Source organism: Silurus meridionalis, chromosome 15 (genome assembly GCF_014805685.1).
Source record: "Silurus meridionalis isolate SWU-2019-XX chromosome 15, ASM1480568v1, whole genome shotgun sequence".
NCBI classification, from domain to species: domain Eukaryota; kingdom Metazoa; phylum Chordata; class Actinopteri; order Siluriformes; family Siluridae; genus Silurus; species Silurus meridionalis.
Window position 1 is genome coordinate 19,011,099 of NC_060898.1, and position 27,991 is coordinate 19,039,089.

General features: G+C 39.2%; 1 protein-coding gene across 1 annotated transcript; it reads right to left on the reverse strand.

Annotated features, from left to right (window-relative positions):
- Positions 1 to 36: 36 nt before the first annotated feature.
- LOC124398258 lies at positions 37 to 27,990 on the reverse strand. The gene is made up of 25 exons (XM_046868347.1): positions 27,858 to 27,990; positions 26,332 to 26,479; positions 26,001 to 26,132; positions 25,802 to 25,894; positions 25,457 to 25,597; positions 25,133 to 25,242; positions 24,732 to 24,858; positions 24,264 to 24,411; positions 24,034 to 24,113; positions 21,780 to 21,886; positions 20,734 to 20,866; positions 20,436 to 20,482; positions 20,083 to 20,242; positions 15,196 to 15,508; positions 9,867 to 9,991; positions 9,668 to 9,760; positions 9,329 to 9,469; positions 9,018 to 9,127; positions 8,630 to 8,756; positions 8,368 to 8,515; positions 4,416 to 4,495; positions 2,353 to 2,459; positions 1,143 to 1,275; positions 847 to 893; positions 37 to 650 (listed from the first exon to the last, which is right to left on the reverse strand). Exons 2-25 carry the CDS (start codon positions 26,405 to 26,407, stop codon positions 489 to 491), a joined length of 2,940 nt encoding a protein of 979 aa, XP_046724303.1. The 5' UTR covers positions 26,408 to 26,479; positions 27,858 to 27,990; the 3' UTR covers positions 37 to 488.
- Between the last annotated feature and the right edge of the window lies 1 nt (position 27,991).

Sequence of the window (27,991 nt, forward strand, 5' to 3'; positions counted from 1 at the left end):
GCTCAAGCATTGATTTGTTACAGGAAATTCAATTGTATGTTATATTAAGGTTTTTTATGATGTCAATATAAAACAATACATAAACTGATCAAATAATCTCATTTAAATCCATAAACAAAACATTAATGATTAAGCATTTATAGCGAGCTGTGTTTGTCCTTCATTCATGTGGTTCATCTGGATAGTTTTCAGGACAACAGGACAAGGTTTATATTTCTACAGCATTCTTTTAGGAAGTGTTTTTTTAGATAAGTAATAATAATTGCTTAAGACACGACACTATTATATTATAACAACTTTAATAACCAAAACTATATAAACAAGGTTTTATTGCCATTCTGTTCTCAAAGCTGAATACGTTGATGAGAAAATCTGTACTGGCTTTAAGTAGTTATTAAGTAAAGATGCAAAAAAAGGAGCAAATTAAATGTTACATGACATTAAATGTTAAATGTAACAGAAAGTGTAAATTATCGTTCATCAAAAATTTAAAAGAAGTTTAGCGGCGTATCTATATCTTCATCTCCCAGGTATTTTTTGAGAAATGTTTGCACTTCTGGATCGAAGAGGTGGATGTGGAAGTCTCTGCCATCTACTTTCTCCATTTCAGTCTCACATATATCTTTCAGACCCCAGCTGATGATTCCAACCTGAGGATAATCAATCAATATTAAGTAAAGTTATAAACTGTGCTCCTGCAACAACTGTTATACTCTAGTATTTATGTTGGGCTCACTCGTAAAACATTTTTTAATTGCTATTTTTAGCCATTACCATATTGTAGGCAATTAAACAATAAGCAAGATTTATCATAATTTTTATTTTAGGATGAAATTCAACTCTAACCTGGAACAAACGATTTTTTTCCACTACCAAAGGACCACCAGAGTCACCTGTTTGAAAAAAAAAAAACATTTAAAGTATGGAGATAATTTGATAAACTGATGTGAATTGTTTAATAAATGTGCATTATATAGCAATAGTAAAGGGATTTTCATTCATATAAAAAGCTCATATCAAACATTGAAGAGGAACATGAGTAGCATGAGGTGATCTGCATACTAATACATTCCAATCTAAAGTATATTCCATCTGTGTCTTTGTGAGTTGTGTGCATCTTTAAAATAATCATAGCATATTACCTTTGCAAGAAATGTCATCTATGAAATTTGGAGTCTCTCCACCAGTGCATAAAAATTTATCTGTAAACATTTCCTCTGCAATTTCTTTCTCGACATTTAATATCTTTGTGGTCTGTTCAATACAGTCATCTCTCTGAGAATGCGATAAACCACAACATGACATTAGTAAAAGATTGATTAAAGCCATATTGTGAACTTAAATGTAGATTCAGATATACACTTAAGATCAAAATTTCCATACACCTGAAGACCAAAGGTTAAAAACTTTACATATTTCATGTTATTATACATTATACAGTACACTATACTATACATCTGTGTAAAGTCAATTTTCTGAACAATCCTGTCCCTGTCCAGTCCCAAATTATTTATATTTGCATGTGATGGTTGTACAGATGGTTGTGGTAACTTCAGTTGTTTGAAAGTTGCATCAAGAACAAAGTGTCACTTTGTAGAAATGAATTGTCCCTTAAACACAAGGAAGTAGACTTGCCAAAAGAAATGCAGGATAACATTAAATGAGTGGAGCGGTACTGCTTTGGTCTATACAATATAGACAAATGTATTGGAACACATAGCTTGTGTGGTTCTTGTTTAATTACCAGAATAAAAATTTCCCTTTGAACTAGTAGCCCCGAACCTGTTCCAGTTTGACAATGCTCCTATGCACAAAGAGAGCAATCTCCATGAAGATGCTTGGAGTGAAATATTTTGCGTGGCCTGCTACAGAGCTCTGACATCATCCCTTTTCAACATCTTTGGGATGAATTGGATGGAATTGCTGATTGTCAACTCACCCTACATTGTTATCTGACTGTAATTACATCATTTTGACTGAATGAGCACAAATCTCCACAACCACACCGGAATAGAGCTTATTATGGGGTCTAAATGGGGTCTAAATGAGGAATGGGATGTTCAAAAAAGCACATACGAATCTAATGGTCAGCTGTCCACAATCTTTGTCTAAATAGTGTAAGTGTTAATAAACTTTTAACCTCAACAAAAGGCTGCACAAAATATGATGTATCTCATACTGATTTGAATGACAAACACTGCAATATTATTCATATGAAATGGGGGTTGTTCAAATAAACAATGAAAAAACATTATTTTTACCAGAAGAATGAAAGAAAATCAGCAATATATACATGAATATTAACATAAAAGAACTATATTATATTTTCCTCTTAGATTCCTACATATTTACCCTTTGATTTTGCTTGATTATCACTTGTTGTTTTGGATTTTGACTAGTTAGAGCATCATGGGTTATGAAATGTGCGTTCACGAGTTCGCTGTCCAAAAGCATCTCCCCTGTAACAGAGCAAATGAAAAACAAAAATTAACCCTCAGTTATGCAACAGGTCCCACTGCATTCCTTCTGTTTCCACTGGAGGGAACCACCACCTAAATACACACACTTTTGGGGTTTAGCTATTTATACCATGCTTATGCTAAGAACTGCAAAGCATTGTATATATTGTCCTATGTGCATACCAAGCTATTTGTTATTCTATTTTCATTGCTATATCATTTACCAACATTTGCTTTTGTTGCCTTGACCAATTGTATTTGTTTTTTCAATTTTACTGGACTGGTTTGCATCGCTCATTGTCTCTTTGTGCCGTGTCATATCTTCTCACCTGCTAATATGACTTCCTTTAAAATTACTTTTTGGATCTGTCTACATTATCTACATAAAAAGTCTATAAAAAAAACCATAACTAGATTCTAACCCTTTTGAGTCTGATGTAATGTCAAAGAATACTTTGCCTACCAAGAATCCAGACATTTCACAGCTACAGGCTGTCTTCACATACCAAGCAAAGATGCTTCCACCCTACCAGTAACAGCTCCCAGACTGGCACAGAAAAATTTGACTGTTCCGCCGACCATTGTCGTGGTTTCCTCTGAGGATCAGGTACAGGGCTTGGACACACATTTTAGTCGGCTTATTGGAAAGTATTTTCATCAATGTTTTAATCTGAGGCAGACCCTTTCATCTGTCATAGACTCAGGATTTGCCGTCATCCTAGCCCAACGCAAGGTGGTGGATGTTCTCAAGATCCCCCTCGTTCCCTGTATAATGCCATTAGAAATCATCACAGTGGACAATCACACAATAGTAGATGGCTATGTTACACACAAAACCATTTCAGTAACTATAAGAGTGGGAATATTCAAATGAAGGAGCTGGTCTTGTTTGCTATCTCCTCTCCAACCAAAACCCTTTCATCCTGGGATTTCCATGGGCCCAGGTGCATAATCCTGAGTTCCATGATCTTGTGGCACTAGAAATAACTATGTCAGTGATCTCCAAACTATATGAACATTGAATGTTGAGTCCAACGCACCTGCTTTCAAGTTACCAAGGAATATAGGGACCTGATGGAGGTCTTCAATAAGTAAAAGCCAAGCCCATAACCCCTTATTGCCCATAGGATTGTGCCATTGAACTACTTCCCAATATGCCTGAAGGTGCTGAGTATATCCTCTCTCAGCACCTGAAACTAAAGCCATGTATATAAGTACACAAAGGCACTTGCAGCGAGGTTTTTTTTCTTTGGTGAGAGAAAGGATGGTAGACTAAGACCCTCCATAGACACCTTTAAACAACTCCGAAAACTCTGTTATTTCACAAAAATAGTCCTCTGCAGTGCATATAACCTAATCCAGAGCAAGGAAGGGGACAAGTAGAAAACAGCATTCCACACCACCAGATTGCATACAGAGTCATGACATATGGACTAACTAAGTGCCAGCGGTGTTACAGGCGTTCACGAATGAAATTTTTTTACGGGATTTAATGAACACTTTTGTCATTTTTTACATTGATGACATTTTAATACACTCCACAATTTATGAGCTCCATGTTACCTATGTATACACCATGCTATGCCACCTGCTGAAAAAAAGTGATTTGCATAAAGATTACATCACCTTCTTGGGACACATCATTAAATGACAGTAGGTTAAAATGTATGAGAGTACACTGAAAGCAGTGGCAGCAAGTGTCATTACTCATTCGGCTTCGGAACCTTTCCCGGATCTTTATCAGGAATTACAGTACCGTGGCGGCCCCACTCATCCCTGTTATGACCAAAGCCCAGTAAGCTCCAATGGTTAGCTGACGACCAAAGGGTATTCAACCTTTGGATCATGTTTAGGATCTGTCTAGGTCTACAATAAAACCTGCAAATAGATTCTAACCCTTTGGTGACAGAAACAATGTCAAAATAAGCTATACAGTAGAGGTTTTTTTAAACTTACTATGTTTTGCACATGATGCTTCACTGGCAGGCAGTTGTAGAGCTGCATGTGCCTCCTGAGTGCAGGGAACACAAATAGTTCTGGGACACACATCAAATAAAGAGTTATAAGTCATAAGAGTTGCATTTGGGAAAATTATATAAAAATTATAAAATATAAAATTATATACAGTGGATATAAAAAGTTTACACACCCTAATTAAATTGTAACAGAAATAACAACAACATAAATAACATCAACAAAAATGTCAGGCTTGTTACTCACAGCTTGATTGGCTAAGTCTGCACACTTCTCCCAACTAATACTTTGTGGAAGCACCTTTTGCCTTTATTACTGTAACGGGAGCACCCTGCTTTTCCTCCGCCCCGCCCGCACGGAGCTCCTCGCCATCATACTGATTGGGCACACCTGTCACTCGTTTCACGTGCACATATAAGCACCTCACTCACTCCTCTCTGGCATCTGTTATTGTTGCTACTGGACTTATGTACGCGCTGTCACTCGCTACATTTCATAACCCAGCTGTCCCATTCACGCTTCCCCCCCGGAGCGCTCCTTGGACATACCTTCACTGACTCTCTCTCGTCAGTTTGGGACTTTACGGAATGGTTTCCCTACACGCCGAGAGTATTTGTGTAGTATATGTGTTTCACTGCTGTGATTGCATTAAAGCTCTGTTTGCTGGTGCTTCGGCTTCCGCCTCCATCACTGCCGCCTAACAGAATAACGGACCGATTAAACAACACGAAAAGGAATTTATCCGGCTCTCACCTCGTGATGGATCCGCGACCCACCTCGACATCCGATCTGGTTCAGGATGTCGTCGCGCACTTCCGGCAGCCTTCCCTTCCGCCGGCGCAAAAATTCATTAGGCTCTCCCAGCGCTTGGCATCATGTCACCCAACTCATCCTCAGCCAGGAGCTCCGGAAGGAGCTCCCTCGGGGCACTATGAGTACCGGGTCATGCCGTATGCCCTCTCCATCTCTCCAGCCGTCTTCCAGGGGTTCATGAACGAGTTACTCTGGCCCTACCTCCAGAGGTTCGTCATGGTTTACATAGACGATATCCTGATCTACTCCCAGAACCTGGAGGAAAACCTGAAACACGTGCGTGCCATCCTGGAAGTATTTCGTTCACACCGGCTCTATCTGAACCTCTCGAAGTGCGAGTTCCACCGCCCAAAGATCCACTTCCTGAGCAACGTCATCAGTGTGGAGGGGATTCAGATGGATGAAAGGAAGGTAAAGGCGGTAAGGGAGTGGCCCATCCCTGAGTCGATCAAGGAGCTCCAGCGTTTCCTGGTTTTCGCGAACTTCTATCGCAGGGTTATCCAGGGTTACAGCCGGATCACCGCCCCCTCACCTCAATCCTCAGGGGTAAGGCACAAACCCTGAGGTGGAACAAGGAGGCTCAGAAGGCCTTCCACAAACTCCGCCAACATCTCTGTGCTCTTGTTCTGTGTCACCCAGACCCCCGGAAGGCCGACGCCTATCCTGGATGTACGGACCGGACGAACCCGGCGACCCAGAACCCATCCTTCCTCCCACACTAATCCTGGGGCCTATCATCTTGGAGATTGACCGTGAGATATGCACAGCAACATGCCAAGAGGCCGCTCCTGCGGGGTGCCCAAAGGGGCGAATCTCCGTCCCGACCTCCTGCCAGCGCAGTCTCATCAGGTCAGTCCACGAGGGACCGGGCACGGGCCACCCAGGGGAGAAACGGACGGTTCAGCTCATCAAAGCGCGATACTGGTGGCCGGGGATGACGGAGGAGGTCACATATTACGTGCAGGGGTGTCCCACCTGCACTGTGTCCAATGTCCCGCACCACCTGCCTGTGGGCAAGCTTATGCCGCTCATCGTCCCTCAGCGCCCCTAGTCCCACCTGGGAATCGACTTTGTGACGGATCTGCCCCGGTTGGAGGTCCACACCTTCATCCTGGTGGTGGTGGACCACTTCTCTGAAGCCTGCCGCTTTGTCCCCATGAAGAGCCTGCCTACCACCATCGAGACAGCGGAAGCTCTGTTCTATCACGTCTTCCAGAACTTCGGACTCCTGGAGGAGATTGTCTCGGACTGGGGCCCTCAGTTCACATCTCGGGTCTGGAAAGCCTTCTTCAAACTCCTGGGGGTGTCGGTGAATCTGACGTTGGGTCCAATGGCCAAGCCGAGCGAAAGATCCAGGAGTTGAGCCGTTACCTGAGGACCTATTGTGGCCAGGACCAAGGGGAGTGGTGTCGGTTCGTGCCGTGGGCCGAGTAAGCTCAGAACTCGTTTTGACAGGATTCTACGGGACTCACCCCGTTTCAGTGCGTGCTGGGGTTTCAGCCACCCCTGTTTCCCTGGTCAGACAAGCCAAGCAACGTGCCCGCAGTGGATTCCTGGTCCCGGGAGAGCAGTTTGAAAATTGGCACACACCCAGTTGCAGCAGGCCCTCCGCAACGCCCGTCGCCATGCTGAAGTCCGGCAGTTGTAGTCTCCGCGTTTTCGTCCCAGAGACCTGGTGTGGCTGTCGACAAAGGAACTGAAGCTGATGCTGCCCTGCTGTAAGCTGAGCCACCGGTTCATTGGGCCCTTCAGGATCTCCGACCAGATCAGCGACGTGTGCTACCGGCTGGAGCTACCGCCAAGTTATCACATCCACCCTACCTTCCATGTGTCATTACTAAAACCCTGTGTCTCTCCTGTCTCTCACCCCCCAGGTGGCCCCACAGCGCTCGCCCAAACGGAGGTCGTGGACCAGCCTGGTGTCTATGCGTTGAGGAAGGTCCTGGATTCCAGGCGGCGTGGGGGTCGCCTCAAGTACCTGGTGGACTGGGAGGGGTACGGTCCAGAGGAACGGTCATGGGTGGCCAGACAGGAGGTGCTGGATCCTGCGCTACTGGTGATGTTCCACGCCTCGCATCCGTGCCGCCCGGCGCCCTGGGCAAGGGGCCACAGCCTCAGCGCTGTGGCAGGGCATATGGTGCAACCCCTGGGGAAGGGGGTGGTGTCAGGGAGCACCCTGCTTCTCCTCCCGTGCGCACGGACCTCCTTGCCATCGTACTGATTGCGCAGACCTGTCACTCATTTCACGCGCACATATAAGCACCTCACTCACTCCTCTCCACTGTCCGTTATTGTTGCTACTGGACTTATGTACGCGCTGTCACTCGCTACATTTCGTTCCCAGCTTTTCCAGTCACGCATCCCCCCCAAAGCGCTCTTTGGACATACCTTCACAGACTCTCTCTCGGCAGTTTGGGACTTTACCAAACGCGCTCTCTAAGCGCGCCCCGGCTTTCCCTACACGGCGAGAGTATTTGTGTGTTTCACGGCTGTGATTGCATTAAAGCTCTGTTTGCTGGTGCTTCGGCTTCTCCCCATCACTGCCGCCTAACAATTACCTTCACACATCTAGACTTTAGAATTTTATCCCACTATGCAAAAAAGTTAAAGTTTTTTCAAACTGCAAGGGTATCTCTTGTGTATGGCTCTTTTTTTGGGTCATTCCATAGGTGTTCGAAATTAAAATCTAGACTCTGGCTGGAGTGACCAGTACCTGGCAGAAAATCATGCAGTTCCTTGCACAGTTGGGTGGGCAAACTTATGCAATCAGGGTGTTGTACGTGTTTTTATTTAAAATGTTCAAAATATTTAATTTTTTTTCTTTTTCTTTGTTGGAAGATCACATTAAAGATGTAACAAGTATGAAATGAAAGTTATTTTTTATTTCTGAATTTATTATTGTTATTTCTGTTTTTATATTATATATTTCTCTGTCAATTGAATTTATAATTTTTTGTTTACTTTTCATTTCTATGACATGGCAGGTCCCCTCATCCAGAGATAATTCAGCAGAGTGTTAACAATGCTAGCATGGTGATGGTGTTTGAACTTACAACCATCTGACCAGAATTATCTTGATTCAAAAAAGTGTGTTTTTTATGGTATTACCAAAATTTCTCACCTGAGGTCAGGACTGATTTTTACACCTTCCGTTAACTGAATGAGAGCTACATCATAGTCATAAAACTCTGTTATTCCCTTGTCTCGCTTCTGTGTAATATTAAATTGTTTATGAAGATAGAACCTCTCCACTCCTGGTATCTGAATATCTAATAAGGGACAAAACACAAAAAGCATCAAAGACATGTTATGGCTTTTCAAAATGATATTGCCTTTTTAAATGGAGACATCAAGTGTTTTGTAAATTGTCTCATATACTGTACCTTTGGAATTGAGAGCCTCTAGTTGAATTTGGTCGTTCACATCATCAAACCTGAAGCAATGGGCAGCAGTTAGAATAAACCTGGGAGTGACCAACGATCCGATACAATTTGCTGTGTTACCGTTATACTGTTGAAAGCAAAAAACAAAGTGTAAGGTTTACAGTTTTCAGCGACACTATTATTACAAACGTATAAAAGCCAGAATGCCAAGGTATAAAATACTATAAAACACTACAAAGCATTTGTGGTATCTAATGCAGCAAATCAGAACATATAAAAACACTGTTGATAGGTGAGCCTGGTTTGCTATTTAGTGGGTACTGGTAGTGAACAATTTAGGGAGAAAATGGTGTGCAAAAGTGAAACAGAAATAAAAATTAAATCTTACCGTTATAACTATCTTTATCAGCCAGGGGTAAGTGAGGCGCATGCTTGATTTAAGTCCAGGTTCAGAGTAGCTTTTATAGAGTCCACACAGAGCCATACTAGTACCTTCATCTAAGGAGAAAACATATAGTAAAATCCATGAAAACACAAACACACACACACACACACACACACACACCAACACATAGAGACACTGAAGCACATTGCAAATTTAATAAAATATCCAGATTCGATAAAATTTTAAGCAACAAAGAAAAAAACATCGTTAACATTTTTCTAATTTTAGACAAAAAAAAGTAAAACTTCAAATACCAAGCATTTTATCTAATGTCTCTTCAACTTCTTCCATGTTTGGGAGTATGAAAAAATACTTCTCGTTGGTATCTCTTTTTGACACCCACTCGTCCATTTTCTCTTTCTCAATATCTTCTCCAACTCCAAATGCATAAAGGTCTGTAAAATTACCATGTGAAATGTAAAGAATTAGCATATATAATTTCAATGACTTATATGTAAATGCAAATTGTCATTTCATATCAAAATAAAAAACAAACTGCCTGCTATTTCATGTTACTGCTCTTTGCAGCAGAATTCTATAAAAATAAAAGTGAACAAATCTTTACTGTTTTACTGTATTTATGTTTTACTCACCAAGATATTTCTCCCGGTCTTTTTTATCTCTGATGACTTTTTCCCTGATTTGTCCAACAATACCTTTGGGGTTTCCTCCCGAATTGTAAATACCTGTGGAAATAAACCACTGTCAACAATTATATTAATAATAATATTTAACATGGACATATAACATTAAATCATCATGTAATATTCTTGTAAAAAATGGAAATAATACCATCAGTAAACATGATTATAACGTGCTGTGTCTCGTCAAAGTCCACCTTATTGTGCGCCTCCTCCAAACTGATGCTTTCTAGTATTTTTTCATAAGCATTGTGAATGTTGGTTCCTGTTTTTCTCCTTTATCTGCCAATTATACACAAACAACATATTAAAACAGAATGACAGTAAACAGTTTTTTTTTTCAGTTATATAATGTTTATCTGTCTAAAAGAACCACATTTAGTTTAGATTTAGGCTCAGAACAAAACACCATTTATTTAATACCATTTATTTACACCATGTATGTAAGACTTCATTATGATTTTTAGCAGTGCTTCTCCAGGTCAAAACTCACCAGAATATTTGTAATTATCTAGCTTTTCAATAATGTCCTTTAACTTGGTTGGGTTTCCTCTCTTTTGATCAGTCATTTTAATAATGTGTGTCACATTTGTGGTAAAAATTAGGATTTCATAATTTGGAGAGACCTCATAATAGCTTATCTGTTAAAAAAAAAATAATAATAATAATATTATATAAAAGACCAGTCAAGATCGAACCCTCAGGCATAACCACTTATAACCAATCTGGTGTCAAACAAGTGACAGTATAAACTGTATGACAAAATTACAGCTTGCTTTAAATTATAAAATCACAAGCACAGAGTTGATTATTGGAATTCTGTGATGTGGCCTTTGCAGCTTGCAGACATTTTTTAGCATTTAGGATGTGAATAGGATAAAATGCCTGAGGAATAGAGAAGGAGTGTGTTGGTACTGGTTTTTAAGAATAAGGGAGATGTGCAGACATGCAGTAACTACAGGGAAATAAAGTTGATCAGTCACACCATGAAGTTATGGGAAAGAGTAGTGGAAGCCAGGCTGAGAGAAGAGGTGACCATCTGTGAGCAACATTATGATTTCATGCCGAGGAAGAGCACCACAGATGCCTTATTTGCTTTGACAATGTTTATGGAGAAGTATAGAGAAGGTCAGAAGGAGTTGCATTTTGTGTTTGTGGATTTAGAGAAAATGCATGACAGGGTGCCGTGAGAGAAGTTGTAGTATTGTAAGAGGAAGTCAGGTGTGTCAATGAAGTATGTGCGGGTGGTGCAGGACATGTATGGGGACAGTGTGACAGCAGTGAAGTGTGCAGTAGGAACAACAGACTGGTTCAAGGTGGTTGTTGGACTGCATCAAGGATCGGCTCTGAGCCCTTTTCTGTTTGCAGTGGTGATGGACAAGTTGATGGACGAGGTCAGACAAGAGTCTCCATGGACTATGATGTTTGCGGATTATATTGTTATTTGTGGTGAAAGTAGGGAGCAGGTGGAGGTATGTGCTGGAGAGAAGGGGAATGAAAGTCAGTAGGAGTAAGACAGAGTACATATGAGTGAATGAAAGATAAGGTAGTGAAGTGGTGCAGTTGCAGGGAAAAGAGGTGGTGAAGGTGGATGAGTTTTGGTGCCTGGGATCAACAGTGCAAAGTAATGGAGAGTGTGTTAGAGAAGTGAAGAAAAGGACTTGGGGTATATTGGTAGGTAAATGCTAAGGATGGAGCAACTAGGAAGTAGGAAAAGTGGAAGACCAAGGAGGAGGTTTATGGGTGTGGTGAGAGAAGACATGCAGGTAGTTGGTTTGAAAGAATCAGATGTAGAGGACAGGGGGGGTATGAGACGGATGATCTGCTGTGGCGACCTCTAAAGGGAGCAGCCGAAAGAAGAAGAAGAAGAAGAAGAAGATTTTGTTATAGTAAAAATGAGGGTGTGAGTGCAAAATTCCAGCTTGGTTTCTTTGCCCATTGATTTCTTATTTCCATTATGTAAAAATCTTGTTAAATTAGATTCTTAGCCACATTTCAAACCTACAATAATATGTTTAATACTAATATACCTTTTTTATGAGCTTCTTAATGATGTCCTTTGCCTTATCAAAATCTGCTTCATCTATGCTGTCAGATGCATCCAAGGCAATATAGATATCAAGTTTTCCTCCCTTGTCCAAACGTATTTGCTTTCCAGCTTGACTTGCTATATCAAAAACAAAAATCTATGAATTACTCGATAAAAACAAGTAATATACAGTCAGTTAATAAAATGCAAAGTAAAGTTTGACTGGTGGAGTCTACAGTATCTCTTATACCTGATTCCTCATACATGGTTACAGTAGTTTTTAATGAACTGCCAAATGCCTCTGCTACTTCTCCAGGAGTGTCGTATGTGAAATCAGCTAAAATGAGAAAAGAAAACTGTATCCAACTGCCCCCAAGCTGACATCAGGCAAATTAAACATGATTTATTTATTAAAGTATTTCTACACAGAAGAACTTTAGAGTGCATTCTGGTGTCTGTGGTATTATGAGGATGCTCACCATAACACTCCGGTTCTTTTCCTGACCAAAGACCACCATCTTGACACACACGCACTTTGGATCCTATTAGTTTTAGATTCCTATCACAAGTGTAGGTAACTTTATCATCAATGTTGAAAATGTTACCCTTTCTGCTGGCCCCAGGTGGAGTGCCAGGGTGTGGGCAGTCATCAGCTGTGGGTTGAGCAAATATTACTATAAGATCTGGCTGGCATGCTAAATGATTGCATCAGAATTGTATGAAAGTTCTTTCATTATGTATCTGAAGAGTGTTGAAACTCATTACTTACTGTTACGACTACAAATTGGTGTGCCACCACTCCACTTCCCATTTGCCTGACACTCACGGGTGGCAGAGCCTCGAAACGTGTAATCAGAATTACACCTGTATTTGGTTGTGTCATTCACATAGTAGATCTTTCTAGAAGGTATTACCACTCCGTTCTCTAAAACTTTCGGATTAGGACATGTAACCTCTGTAAGAGTCAATGAGATAAATAAAAGAACTTCAGCTGTGTGCAAAAACACAATGTGGTGAAGGTAAAATGTTGCAGATTGGTTTGTTACTTACTCTTGCATTCTTGCTTTGATGAGGGTTCAGGATCCCACTGGCCAAAATTACATTGAAGCTTTTTTTCAGGACCTGGATAAAAACCCACCGGGCAGACGTATCTCAATATACTACCATCATTATATGATTTAGAGAGGGTGAAACTGCCATCCTTTATACTCAGATTATTATTAGGACAACTGACAGCACCTAGAAAAAAAAACAGACAATTGGCTATGTAATGGAAAAATACACAAATTTCAGGTTTTGAGAGATTTTGTGTGACATAACTCAAACGTATGCAGAGCCATACAGTATTTATAACCCAATTGCATTTTTGTCTATTTTAATTACACATTTAGGTAATTTAAATATTTATGTCACTCCATATAAAAAGAAATAAACATTCTTTTTGACCTCATTTTGTTTGTTAGCTAATTTTATAAATGATCATAATGATCATATTTTAAACTGAAGTAAACTTACAGAAAAAATATTTCAAATTAATTTGTGATTGAAATTTCAAAGTAATTGTTGTACATTTTTAAATAATATCTAATTTCATTCATTACTATATTATAAGTTTAGTGCCTTTACTGAAAATATTTCATTTTATTATTGCAAATACTTGACATTTTACATTATTTCAGACAATTAGAAGCAAAAAGTGCCAAAACATGAAAAACACTCAGATTATAAAGACAAAGTCAGCATTCTTACCATTTAGAAAGGGACAATGGCTTAAAATCACCAAAAAGCACAAACTCCAAAAAAGCCCTGAATACATGGTGCCTTTTTAACCTTACTGTAAAAGAGAGAGAAATAAGGACCTCTCAGAAAGAGGCATATTTATAAAGCAGGGGATGGATGGGTCAAACCTAAGGGTAGAACCTAATACCATATGGTCACTGTTTAACCTTAATCAAATAAAGATCACATTGACCAACACTGTATCAAGTCAGAGAGCAAAATTAATCATTACAAAAAAATATAAAAGTGTACAATCAAATAATTGTACCTCTTATAGGCAAGTAGTAATGACCCCATATAAATAAAAGAGTGCCTCCAGATGGCTTTTGTGTTGTTTTAGCTACTCTATTTCCTGAATTGTTGACTGTAAGCCTGTGTTTATTGCCGACAACTACATGCTTTCCTAGAACATTTTAGTGTTCTTAATAAATTGTAGAACTTATATCATGTAAGAGTTTTTTTCCCATATCCTTCCTGTGTCCTTATGACTTTTCTCAGGTTTCAGGCTCCAGACTATTTTTCTCCCACTCACGAAAAAAAACACAGATATTTGGATTGCCTTTGCGAAAATGCCTCTATGTGCCTTGCATTTTCCTGGGATTGATGAGAGATTTACTGAAACCTTAACCAGAAAAATAAAATAATCTGAATTTGGTAACGTCGAATTCATCCATTAGGGGTGCAACAGTAAACTTTTTTTGGTACTGGGATTTGTTTAGTCACTTTAATCACGTTTTTCTTTTTTTGTTAATAAACTTTATACTGTCGTTTAATAGGTACAACATAAACCTTTTATAAATGGACCACGCGACAGCCGGCCATGACTTCTTAGGATAACTTTTATTCCCCTTTCAACAGTACCATAACACACCCAATATAGGTTCCTAAGCATACTGTATGCTTGTATGCTCATAACATTACCGTAAGTAACATAATACTACATCCCCCTTTCATAAATAAGGTTCATACTTTTCTTTTCTTTATTTAACACATGGGGAAGCAAATAAACCAACAATGACTATACTTGACTTTCTTATTAAACATTGAACCTGTAAATATATAACCAACAACTTTCAACAATCTCCATCATTTTCTTTTCCTATTCACTTTCACAAAAGAAGATTTCCTCTACCTAGAAGGATGGGGTGGACTACCCAAAACCTTCAACCAAGTGTGGGGATTATTCTGCCCCATTGACCACTCGGTGCTTCTCTCTAATTACAAACAAAGTCCTTTAGATACCCAGGAGGAGTTCTAATCCGGGAAGGGTACCGACCGGTACATGGAGAGGTCGGTTAGGAACCCATCTGAACTTCTGCTGGATGAATATTCAAAGAGCGGAGATGCCTGTATCTCCACCGAGCCAGGTAGGTCGGAAGTCACAGGAGCTATTGGAGTTGGTGAGAGATGAATCCTGTTTTTCCTTAAGGTACCTCTGGGTGTCCCTATAAGGTAAGACCTGGGAGAGCCAGCGGTAGACACAACAGTGCCCTTTTCAGAAGTGTCTTTGACCCACACATGTTCACCCGGACGCAAGTACATCATGTCACGTGCTTTGTGTCTTTGGTTGAAACTTTGTTTCTGTTTCAGTCTGTACGTCAGTTTTATCTGTTTTAGCTTTTCCAAATCTGCAGTCTCTGGAATGAGCTGAGACAGAATCACAGGAACTCACATTCGGAGCTTCCTTCCCATTAGGAGCTCGGCAGGACTGTAACCATTGGTGAGAGGGGCCACTCGGTAAGCCATAAGTGCAAGGTAGGGGTCCGCAGACTTCTTAAGGAGGTTCTTAATGGTCCTTACAGCTCGCTCTGCCTCCCAGTTACTCTGCGGAAAGTGAGGACTTGAAGTCACATGGTCAAAACCCCAGCCCCGTGCGAAAGCCCGGAAACCCTCAGAAGCAAACTGTGGCCCGTTGTCCGAGCGCACCACCTCAGGAATTCCATGATGTGCAAAGATGGATTTGAAGTGTTCAATTACAGCTTCCGCTGTAGTTGAGGACAGTTTGAAAACTTTAAAAAACTTAGAAAATTAGTCCACAATGACCAAGTAGTGCTCGTTGTCTTGCTCCCACCATAGACCAAGGCCTTGTTGGGAATTCAGTAGGCATCAATGTCTCTTTAAATTAAATTTTTTTCCCAAACACACATGTCACAGTTCTCAATCATTTTTGTAAGGTCTTTGCTGAGACCCGGCCACCAAACTAACTGCTTAGCTCTCTCTCTGCACTTGGTTATGCCCAAATGCCCCTCATGCAACTTTCCCAGGATATCAGCTTGGAGCGATTTTGGAATCTCCATTTGTGCATAACATTGCTCTGTGTTACTGAGAGCCTTTGAAGCATATGCCACAGGTTTACATACATTGCTTGCATCTGGAGAAGAACAGCACCTAGTCCATATGAAGTAGCATCTGCAGAAACAACTGTATCCTTATTCGGATCATACAGCGCCTAACCTGGTGGTGTTGTTAGTTACTCTTTGATTTTCTCGGAGGCCTCTTGCTGATGCGACCCCCAAACCCACATATTGGACTTTTTTAGTAAGTCTCTGAATGGTTGTGTTTTCGCTGCCAAATTTGGTAAGAATTTACCGAGGTGGTTTACCATTCCCAAGAACCGCCTTACTTCACTGATATTACATGGCTGTCTCATTGCTTTAACTGCTTCCAGCTTATCTGGGTCTGCGCTTACCCCAGATGCCTCAGCAATCTGTCCAAGGAACTTGATTTTTTCTTGGAAAGCTCACATTTCTCATTTAGTGTGACGACAGCTTCTTGAAGCTTTGAGAGCACCCTTCTCAGTCTCTCATCATGTTCACTCTGTGACGATCCCCAGACTAGCACGTCATCCATTTGACAAACAACACCTTCCAGTCCCTCAAGAATCCTGGACATGCGCTTTTGGAAATGCTCAGGTGCAGAAGAGATTCCAAAGCATAGATGGTTATAGCAATACCGGCCAAATGGAGTTATAAATGTGGTGAGCAAAGAGGATTCTTTTGAAAGTGGAATCTGCCAAAACCCTGCATTGGCATCAAGTTTGGAAAACACTTTGGCTCCTGCTAGTTGTCCTAATGTGCTTTCTACTGAAGGGAGAGGGTGTCTTTCTCTCATACCATATTTGTTCAATTCTGTGAGATCTGTGCAAATTCTCACTTTATCTGTACTCTTCGGAGAGGAGAGTTAGGGAAACTCCTTTTCCACCCTTTCTTTAGAGTTTAAGCTGACAACATCAAACCTACCTACTAGTTGAAGTGCAGTTACTGCTGGTCTGCCCAACAAAGGCATGTTCAACCCATCCACCACATAGATTTCCTGAGTCGTATGTTTGTTGTGCTTGCCCAGGGTTGCTGTAAATTTCCCTTTTACCTTCAGTGATGTTCCACCTGGTCCCTGAAGGACTCTCCTGGGAGGTTCAGTTTTTGGAAATGGCCCTGATTGTACAGTGTAACTGGGACTGCTGTTACATCAGCCCCCATGTCAATTTTAAACATCGTCTTGAGATTGTCAATTATTATCTCAGCCATCCAGGGGCTTCCTGTTACATCAGATGTCAAGTCAAGTCAAGTCAAGTCAAGTCAAGTCAAGTTTATTTCTATAGCGCTTTTCACAACAGACATTGTTTCAAAGCAGCTTTACAGAAATCAACAGTCAAGGTGAATGGTGTGTATTTATCCCTGATAAGCAAGCCATGGCGGCTGTGGCAGGGAAAAACTCCCTTAGATGTTATGAGGAAGAAACCTTGAGAGAAACCAGACTCAAAAGGGAACCCATCCTCATTTGGGTGACATCAAGAGTTTGAACATAAATCTTTCAACAATACAGAAGACTGGAGAGTGAGAACTAACATGAGTACAGGAGTATAAGATTATAAGTAAATGTTCTTTCTACAGTCTTTGGTATAAAAGTAGGAGCTACTTAGCTCAACATTTGTGATCATCACAGATCCAGCAACAGCTTCTCCATGCCAGAGCCTTTAAACACTCCCGGAGGTCCAATGTCAAACTCCACACATGTAGTGGGATCCAATTGGCACTGGTACGTCTCTAGATGGTTCAGGATGTTTGCGAGTTCGGCATCTACTTCTTTAAAGTCCATAATCTTCACGAGGTGGGACGTGACTGGAGCTGGCCAAACCTCAGGAAGCCTTGGGATGGGGAGAGAAAGAGAAGCAGTGGAGAGCAATTAGCGTAGCTGCTGTTCATGATGTCAGTAAACTAAAAAATGCATTGTCCTCCATTGTATCTGAAGTTAGCGTTGCTATATTCACCTCATGTACCTTCTTTGACTTGCATGCTCTAGCATAATGTCCCTTCTTTTGACAGAGGTGACATATATCTCTTGCAGGGCATCGCTGCAAATTATGCCCCTTTGTGTCACCGCATCTCATACATAGCATTTGCTTTTTAGGCTTTATTCGAGGTGTTTTCCTTGCCAGCTGTCCACAAAGTGGCTTTATTGGTTTTGTTTTAACATTACCTTACTGTTTAGTTTGTACACTATCCAGCTGTTCGTTTGCCATGTCCCACTTAAAGTTTGACTTGAGCTGTTCCTGTTGTTTTTTTACTAGTTCACTCTGTCGAACTCGAACGACAGCCTTCTTAAGTGTCAATTCAGGGTCCAGCTGTAAATGTTCTGACAGCCTTTTATCTGTCAGACCCACGACGAGTCTATCTCTTACCATCTCATCGTGCAGATCGCCGTATCCACGGTGCTCGGCTAAACAGTGCAGTGCCGTTATGAAGTGATCCACGGACTCGCCCACTTCTTGCTGCCACTGATTAAACCTTGCCCTCTCAAAAATCACGTTTCTTCGAGCTAGGAAGTGATCGTTTAATATGTACTTTACTACTTCATAGTCACTCGCCGCTTGAGGACTTAAATGCAGTATATCCTCGGCTTCCTCCCCATCGTATAAATCAAGGCATTCACCTGATTTTCATCCGCCTGTGTCTCCAAGCCCGATGCAACACGAAATCTTTCGAAACGTTTTATCCATTTTGGTCAGTCATCCGCTTTGAACGTGAATTTCTCCTGCGGAGAGACTTAAAACTGAGCCATGATAGCGCCGTGCTAACTTGTCAATCACTCACGCTGACGGCATGAACGAAACTGAAAACTACACAGAATTCAAGTTCGCTAACACACACACAAGCATAACGCTCACCCGCTATACTTCTGACACCATGTTCTGTCGTTTAATAGGTACAACATAAACCTTTTATAAATGGACCACGTAACAGCCAGCCATGACTTCTTATGATAACTTTTATTTCCCTTTCAACAGTAACGTAACACACCCAATATAGGTTCCTAAGCATACTATAGTTCTCATGACATTACCGTAAGTAACATAATACTACACTTGAGAACATGCACAACAATGCCAGATTGCGCTAACTAGAGTTAGCGCAGTGTCACTGTGGCTTCTCACTGTAGTGCTTCTCACTGTAGTGCGCTGATTTTGTGCATGAGTGAAATCACGAAACTAGTCATTGCTAACCCTGGCAATATGGATTCATTACCGTTTTAAAGCAGAAAAACCTGAGAACTCCACATATCGAGGAAGTGAATGAATGAAGGATGGAAGGAATGAAGACATTTGGTAAATTACGGTGATATAAGTAGAACAGTTAAGTAGAAGATAAATTAATAACTTATATATTAAAAGTAAAACACACACGCACAAACATCTGTACAGAATATATGGGGTCTAACAAATGTAACCTATTTAATTACATTTTTCCATTTATTTCATTTTATTTATTTAATTTAATTGATAACGCAATTTAATCTATTTAATAAAAAAGTGAATTGTATTTATTTGAATTATATATATATATATATATATATATATATATATATATATATATATATATATATATATATATATATACACAATGGAACCTCGGAGCTCTCAAGGGTTAGGGACCAAGACCGGTCGCGAGTTCCGAATTTTCGCGACCTTTTGATACATATATATATATATATATATATATATATATATATATATATATATATATATATATATAATTGTTTTTTTTTTACTTCAAGACTTCAAAGGTTGTTTCCATTTTGTCTCATATGCTCTAGCATTGATTTGTTACAGGAAATTCAATTCTATATTATATTAAGGTTTTTTTTAAGATGTCAATATAAAACAAGACATGAACTGATCAAATAATCTCATTTAAATCCATAAACAAATCATTAATGATTAAGCATTTATAGCTAGCTGTGTTTGTCCTTCATTCATGTGGTTCATCTGGACCGTTTTCAGGACAAGGTTTATATTTCTACAGCATTCTTTTAGGAAGTGTTTTTTAGATAAGTAATATTAATTGCTTAAGACACGACACCATTATACCATAACAACCTTAATAACCAAAACTATATAAACAAGGTTTTATTGCCATTCTGTTCTCAAAGCTGAATACATTGATGAGAAAATCTGTACTGGCTTTAAGTAGTTATTAAGTAAAGATGCAACAAAAGTAGAAAATTAAATGTTACATGACATTAAATGTTAAATGTAACAGAAAGTGTAAATTATCGTTCATTTAAAAGAAGTTTAGCGGCGTATCTATTTCCTCATCTCCCAGGTATTTTTGGAGGAAATTTTGCACTTCTGGATCGAAGAGGTGGATGTGGAAGTCTCTGCCATCTACTTTCTCCATTTCATCCTCACATATATCTTTCAGACCCCAGCTGATGATTCCAACCTGAGGATAATCAATCAATATTAAGTAAAGTTATACACTGTGCTCCTGCAACAACTGATATACTCTAGTATTTTTGTTGGGCTCACACAGTTAATTTAATTTTATTGCTATTTTCAGGCATTTTATTGTAGGCAATTAAACAATAAGTAAGATTAATCATGAATTTCATTTTAGGATGAAATTTAACTCTGACCTGGAACAAACGATTTTTTTCCACTACCAAAGGACCACCAGAGTCACCTGTTTAAAAAAAAAACACTTTTAAAGTATGGAGATAATTTGATAAACTGATGTGAATTGTTTTAGTAAATGTGCATTATATAGCAATAGTAAAGGGATTTTTACATTCATATAAAAAGCTCATATCAAACATTGAAGAGGAACATGAGTAGCATGAGGTGATCTGCATACTAATACATTCCAATTTAAAGTATATTCCATCTGTGTCTTTGTGAGTTGTGTGCATCTTTAAAATAATCATAGCATATTACCTTTGCAAGAAATGTCATCTATGAAATTTGGAGTCTCTCCACCAGTGCATAAAAATTTATCTGTAAACATTTCCTCTGCCTTTTCTTTCTCGACATTTAATATCTTTGTGGTCTGTTCAATACAGTCATCTCTCTGAGAATGCGATAAACCACAACATGACATTAGTAAAAGATTGATTAGAGCCATATTGTGAACTTAAATGTAGATTCAGATATACACTTAAGATCAAAATTTCCATACACCTGAAGACCAAAGTTTAAAAACGTTACATATTTCATGTTATTATACATTATACAGTACACTATACAATACATCTGTGTAAAGTCAATTTTCTGAACAATACTGTCCCATTATCTATATTTGCATGTGATGGTTGTACAGATGGTAGTGGTAACTTCAGCTGTTTGAAAGTTGCATCAAGAGCAAAGTGTCACTTTGTAAAAAATGAATTGTCCCTTAAATACAAGGAAATAGACTTGCCAAAAGAAATGCAGGATAACATGAAATGAGTGGAGCGGTATTGCTTTAGTCTATACAATATGGACAAATGTATTGGAACACATAGCTTGTGTGGTTCTTGTTTGATTAGTTTGGTTATGTAATCACAAATGTGGAGCTGCACACAGTAATATAAAAAATAATATATAAGAGCTATATAGGATAATGACACAAGGCATACAATTGTATAGAATAATAAAACCACGTCTTTGGATGCGGCAGAATAAAACTTCCCTTTGAGGAATGGGATGTTTAAAAAAAGCACATACGAATCTAATGGTCAGCTGTCCACAATCTTTGTCCAAAAGTGTTAATTAATATTAAATTAACTTAATTAATATAATAACTTTTAACCTCAACAAAAGGCTGTATCTCATATTGATTTGAATGACAAACCCTGCAATATTATTCATATGAAATGTGGGTTGTTCACTATGAAAAAAACATTATTTTTACCAAAAGAATGAAAGAAAATCAGCACTATATACATTAAAATGAACAAAAAAGAACTATATTATATTTTACTCTTAGATTCCTACATATTTACCCATTGATTTTGCTTGATTAGCACTTGTTGTTTTGGCTTTTTACTAGTTAGGGCATCGTGGGTTATGAAATGTGCGTTCATGAGATCACTGTCCAAAAGCATTTCCCCTGTAACAGAGCAAATGGAAAACAAAAATTAACCCTCAGTTATGTAACAGGTCCCATTGCATTTCTTCTGTCCCCATTGGAGGGAACCATCACCCAAATACACACACTTTTGGGGTTTAGCTATTTATACCATGTTACGGCTAAGAATTGCGAAGTATTGTATATATTCTCCTATGTACCCCATACCAAGCTATTTGTTATTCTATTTTCATTACTATATCATGTACCCACATTTGCTTTTGTTGCCTTGACCAATTGTATTTGTTTTTTCAATTTTACTGGACTGGTTTGCATCGCTCATTGTCTCTTTGTGCTGTATCATACCTTCTCACCTGCTAATATGACTGTTTTTAGATTATGTTTTGGATTTGTCTACATTATCTACAAACAAAAGTCTATAAAAAAAAAAAAACATACCTGAATTCTAACCCTTCTGAGTCTGCCGCAATGTCAAAAATACTTTGCCTACCGAGAATCCAGCAGACATTTCACAACTACAGGCTGTCTTCACATACCAAGCAAATATGCTTCCAGCCTACCAAGAACAGCTCCCAGACTGGCATTGGCAGAAAAATTTGACTGTTCCGCCGACTGTTGTCTGGGTTTCCTCTGACAAGGTAACAGGCCTACAGCATGGACACCGCAAAGTACACACTCTTGCAAACACTACTTACTGGAAGGACTTTGGACTGGGCCTCTGCAGTGTGGGATAGCGAGGATCAGGTACGGGACTTGGACACACATTTTAGTCGGCTTTTTGGAAAGTGTTTTCATCAATGTTTTAATCTGAGGCACACCCTTTCATCTGTCATAGGCTCAGGATCTGCCGTCAATGCCAGGTGGTGGAGGTTCTCAAGATCCCCCTCGTTCCCTGTATAATGCCATTAGAAATCATCACAGTGGACAATCACCCAACAGGAGATGGCTATGTTACACACCAAACCATTCCAGCAACTCTGAGTGGGAATATTTTACATGGCCCAGGTGCATAATCCTGAGTTCCATGATCATGTGGCACTAGAAATAACTATGTCAATTATCTCCAAACTGTATGAAACATTGAATGTTGATTTCAAAGCACATGTTCAAGTTACCAAGGAATATAGGGACCTGATGGAGGTCTTCAATAAGTAAAAATCCAAGACAATACCCCCTTATTGCCGATTGAATTGTGCCATTGAACTACTTCCCAATATGTCTAAAGGTGCTGAGTATATCCTCTCTTAGCACCTGAAACTAAAGCCATGGATAAATACACAGAGGCACTTGCAGCGGGTTTCATTCATGTGTCCACATTACCCGCTGCTGCTGGTAATGCATTTTTCTTTGGAGAGAGAAAGAATGGTAGACTAAGACCCTGCATAGACAACTGTGGCCTGAACTCTGTCACTGTCTTATACCATTACCCACTCCGTCTGGTACCATCCACCTTTAAACAACTCAGAAAGCATGTTATTTCACAAAAATAGTCCTCTGCAGTGCCTATAATCTAATCCAGATCAAGGAAGGGGATGAGTAGAAAACAGCATTCCACACCACCAGATTGCATACAGAGTCATGACATATGGACTAACTAAGTGCCAGCGGTGTTACAGGCGTTCATGAATGACATTTTTTTACAGGATTTATTGAACACTTGTCATTTTCTACATTGATAACATTTTAATATACTCCACGATTTATGAGCTCCATGTTACCCATGTATGCCCTATGCTATGAAACCTGCTGTAGCACCAGCTAGTGGTCGAAACTGAAAAAAGTGATTTGCATAAAGATTCCATCACTTTCTTGGGACACATCATTAAATGACAGTGAGTTAAGATGTATAAGAGTACAGTGAAAGCAGTGCCAGCAAGTGTCATTACTACTACATGTAAAGGAATTACAAAGATCTTTGGGCTTTTGAACTTTTCCCGGATCTTTATCAGGAATTACAGTACCGTGGCGGCCCCACCCACATCCCTTTTATGAGCAAAGCCCAGGAAGCTCCAATGGTTAGCTGATGACCAGAGGGTATTCAACCTTTGGATCACGTTTTGGATCTGTCTAGGTCTACAATAAAACCTGCAAATAGATTCTAACCCTTTGGAGACAGAAACAATATATGTATCAAAAGATGCTATACAGTAGAGTTTTTTTAAACTCACTATGTTTTGCACATGATGCTTCACTGGCAGGTAGTTGTAGAGCTGCATGCGCCTCCTCAGTGCAGGGAACACAAATAGTTCTGGGACACATCAAAAAAGAGTTATAAGTCATAAGAGTCGCATATCCAGAGATCATTCAGCAGAGGGTTAACAGTGCTAGCATGGTGATGTCTAGAATTATCTTGATTCAGTAAAGTGTGTTTTTTATGGTATTAACCCAAATTCCTCACCTGAGGTCAGGACTGATTTTTACACCTTCCGTTAACTGAATGAGAGCTACATCATATTCATAAAACTCTGTTATTCCCTTGTCTTGCTTCTTTGTGGTATTAAATTTTTCATGAAGATAGAACTTCTCCACTCCTGGTATCTGAATATCTAAAAAGGGACAAAACACAAAAAACATGTTGACATTTCCTGCACTATAATTCTGATAACTACATGCATTCCTGACTGCATATCATGTGTTACTCATTTGCATTTTATCTCATTCACAAGTATTCTATTATTCTTGTAATGTAAACTGTATTCATCCCCCATTTGTATTTATTCAATTAAAAACAAAACAAAACAGTATTTCTGTGTTCTATTAATTATTTTTTGGAAAAGAATCAAAGACATGTTATGGCTTTTTAAAATTATATTGCCTTTTGAAATGGAGACTTCTAATCTTTTGTAAATTGCCTCATATACTGTACCTTTGGAATTAAGAGCCTCTAGTTTAATTTGGTCGTTCACATCATCAAACCTGAAGCAATGGGCAGCAGTTAGAATAAACCTGGGAGTGACCAACGATCCAATACAATTTGCTGTGTTACCGTTATACTGTTGAAAGCAGAAAAACAAAGTGTAAGGTTTACAGTTTTCAGCGACAATATTATTATAAACGTATAAAAGTCAGACTGCCAAGGTATAAAATACTATAAAACACTACAAAGCATTTGTGGTATCTAATGCAGCAAATCAGAACATATAAAAAAACCTCTTAATAATGTGATACAGGAGAGCCAGATTTGCTATTTAGTGGGTACTGGTAGTGAACAATTTAGGGAGAAAAATTGTGTGCAAAAGTGAAACAGAAATAAAAATGTAATCTTACCGTTATAACTATCTTTATCAGCCAGGGGTAAGTGAGGCGCATGCTTGATTTAAGTTCAGAATCAGAGTAGCTTTTATAGAGTCCACACAGAGCCATACTAGTACCTTCATCTAAGGAGAAAACATATAGTAAAATCCATGAAAACACACACACACACACACACACACACACACACACACACACACACACACCCCAACACATAGAGACACTGAAGCACATTGCAAATTTAATAGAATATACAGATTCGCAAAATTGCAGCACGAAGAATAAAACATCGTTAACATTTTTCTTATTTTAGACAAAAAAAAGTAAAACTTTAAATACCAAGCATTTTATCTAATGTCTCTTCAACTTCTTCCATGTTTGGGAGTATGAAAAAATACTTCTCGTTGGTATCTCTTTTTGACACCCACTCGTCCATTTTCTCTTTCTCAATATCTTCTCCAACTCCAAATGCATAAAGGTCTGTAACATTACCATGTGTAATGTATAGAATTAGCATATATAATTTTAATGACTTCTACATATATGTAAATGCAAATTGTCATTTCATCTTAAAATAAAAAACAAACTGCCTCCTATTTCATGTTACTGCTCTTTGCAGCAGAATTCTATAATAATAGAAGTGAACAAATCTTTACTGTTTTACTGTATTTATGTTTTACTCACCAAGATATTTCTCCCGGTCTTTTTTATCTCTGATGACTTTTTCCCTGATTTGTCCAACAATACCTTTGGGGTTTCCTCCCGAATTGTAAATACCTGTGGAAATAAACCACTGTCAACAACTATATTAATAATAATATTTAACCTGGACATGTAACATTAAATCATCATGTAATGTTCTTGTAAAAAATGGAATTAATACCATCAGTAAACATGATTATGACGTGCTGTGTCTCGTCAAAGTCCACCTTATTGTGCGCCTCCTCCAAACTGATGCTTTCTAGTATTTTTTCATAAGCATTGCGAATGTTGGTTCCTGTTTTCTCTCCTTTATCTGCCAATTATACACAAACAACATATTAAAACAGAATGACAGTAAACCGTTTTTTTTCAAAGTTATGTAATGTTTATCTGTCTAAAAGAACCACATTTAGTTTAGATTTAGGCTCGGAACAAAACACTATTTATTTAAACACCATGTATGTAAGACTTTATTATGATTTTTAGCAGTGCTTCTCCAGGTCAAAACTCACCAGAATATTTGTATTTATCTAGCTTTTCAATAATGTCCTTTAACTTGGTTGGGTTTCCTCTCTTTTGATCAGTCATTTTAATAATGTGTGTCACATTTGTGGTAAAAATTAGGATTTCATAATTTGGAGAGACCTCATAATAGCTTATCTGTTGAAAAAAAAAATAGATGATATAAAAGTCCAGTCAAGATCGAACACTCAGGCATAACCACTCATAAACAATCTGGTGTCAAACAAGTGACAGTATAAACTGTGAGTATGACAAAATTACAGCTTGCTTTAAATTATAAAATCACAAGCAAAGAGTTGATTATTGGAATTCTGTGCTGTGGCCTTTGCAGCTTGCAGACATTTTTAGCATTTAGGATGTGCATAGAATAAAATGCCTGAGGAATGGAGAAGGAGTGTGTTGGTACCGGTTTTTAAGAATAAGGGAGATGTGCAGTCCTGCAGTAACTACAGGGGGATAAAGTTGATCAGTCACACAATGAATTTATAGGAAAGAGTAGTAGAAGCCATGCTGAGAGAAGAGGTGACCATCTGTGTGCAACAGTATGGTTTCATGCCGAGGAAGAGCACCACAGACGCATTTATTTGCTTTGAGAATGTTGATGGAGAAGTATAGAGAAGGTCAGAAAGTGTGTTTGTGGATTTAGAGAAAGCGTACGATGAGGAGTTGTGGTATTGTATGAGGAAGTCAGGTGTGGGAGAGAATTATGTGAGGGTGGTGCAGGACATGTACAAGGACAGTGTCACAGCAGTGAAGTGTGCAGTAGGAATGACAAACTGGTTCAAGGTGGTTGTTGGACTGCATCAAGGATCGGCTCTGAGCCCTTTCCTGTTTGTAGTGGTGATGGACAGGTTGACGGACGAGGTCAGACAAGAGTCTCCATAGACTATGATGTTTGCGGATGATATTGTTATTTGTGGTGAAAGTAGGGAGCAGGTGGAGGTACGTGCTGGAGAAAAGGGGAATGAAAGTCAGTAGGAGTAAGACAGATTATATCTGTGTGAATGAGAGAGAGCGCAGTGAAGTGGTACGGTTGAGGAGAAAAGAGGTGGTGAAGGTAGAGGAGTTTTGGTGCCTTGGATCAACAGTGCAAAGTAATTGAGAATGTGTTAGAGAAGTAAAGAAAAGGACATGGGGTATATTGTAGGATGGAGCAACTAGGAAGGAGGAAAAGCAGAAGACCAAGGAGGAGGTTTATGGGTGTGGTGAGGGAAGACATGCAGGTAGTTGGTTTGAAAGAGGCAGATGTAGAGGACAGGGGGGTATGAGACGGATGATCCGCTGTGGCGACCCCTAATGGGAGCAGCCAAAAGAAGAAGAAGATTCCAAACAAAGAGAAGTGATGATTAAAAATCAATGCAAAGATTTTGTTATAGTAAAAATGAGTGTGTGAGTGCAAAATTCCAGCTGGGTTTCTTTGCCCATTGATTTCTTATTTCCATTATGTACAAATTTTGTTAAATTAGATTCTTAGCTACATTTCAAACCTACAATAATATGTTTAATACTAATATACCTTTTTATGAGCTTCTTAATGATGTCTTTTGCCTTATCAAAATCCGCTTCCTCTATGCTGTCAGATGCATCCAAGGCAACATAGATATCAAGTTTTCCTCCCTTGTCCAAACGTATTTGCTTTCCAGCTTGACC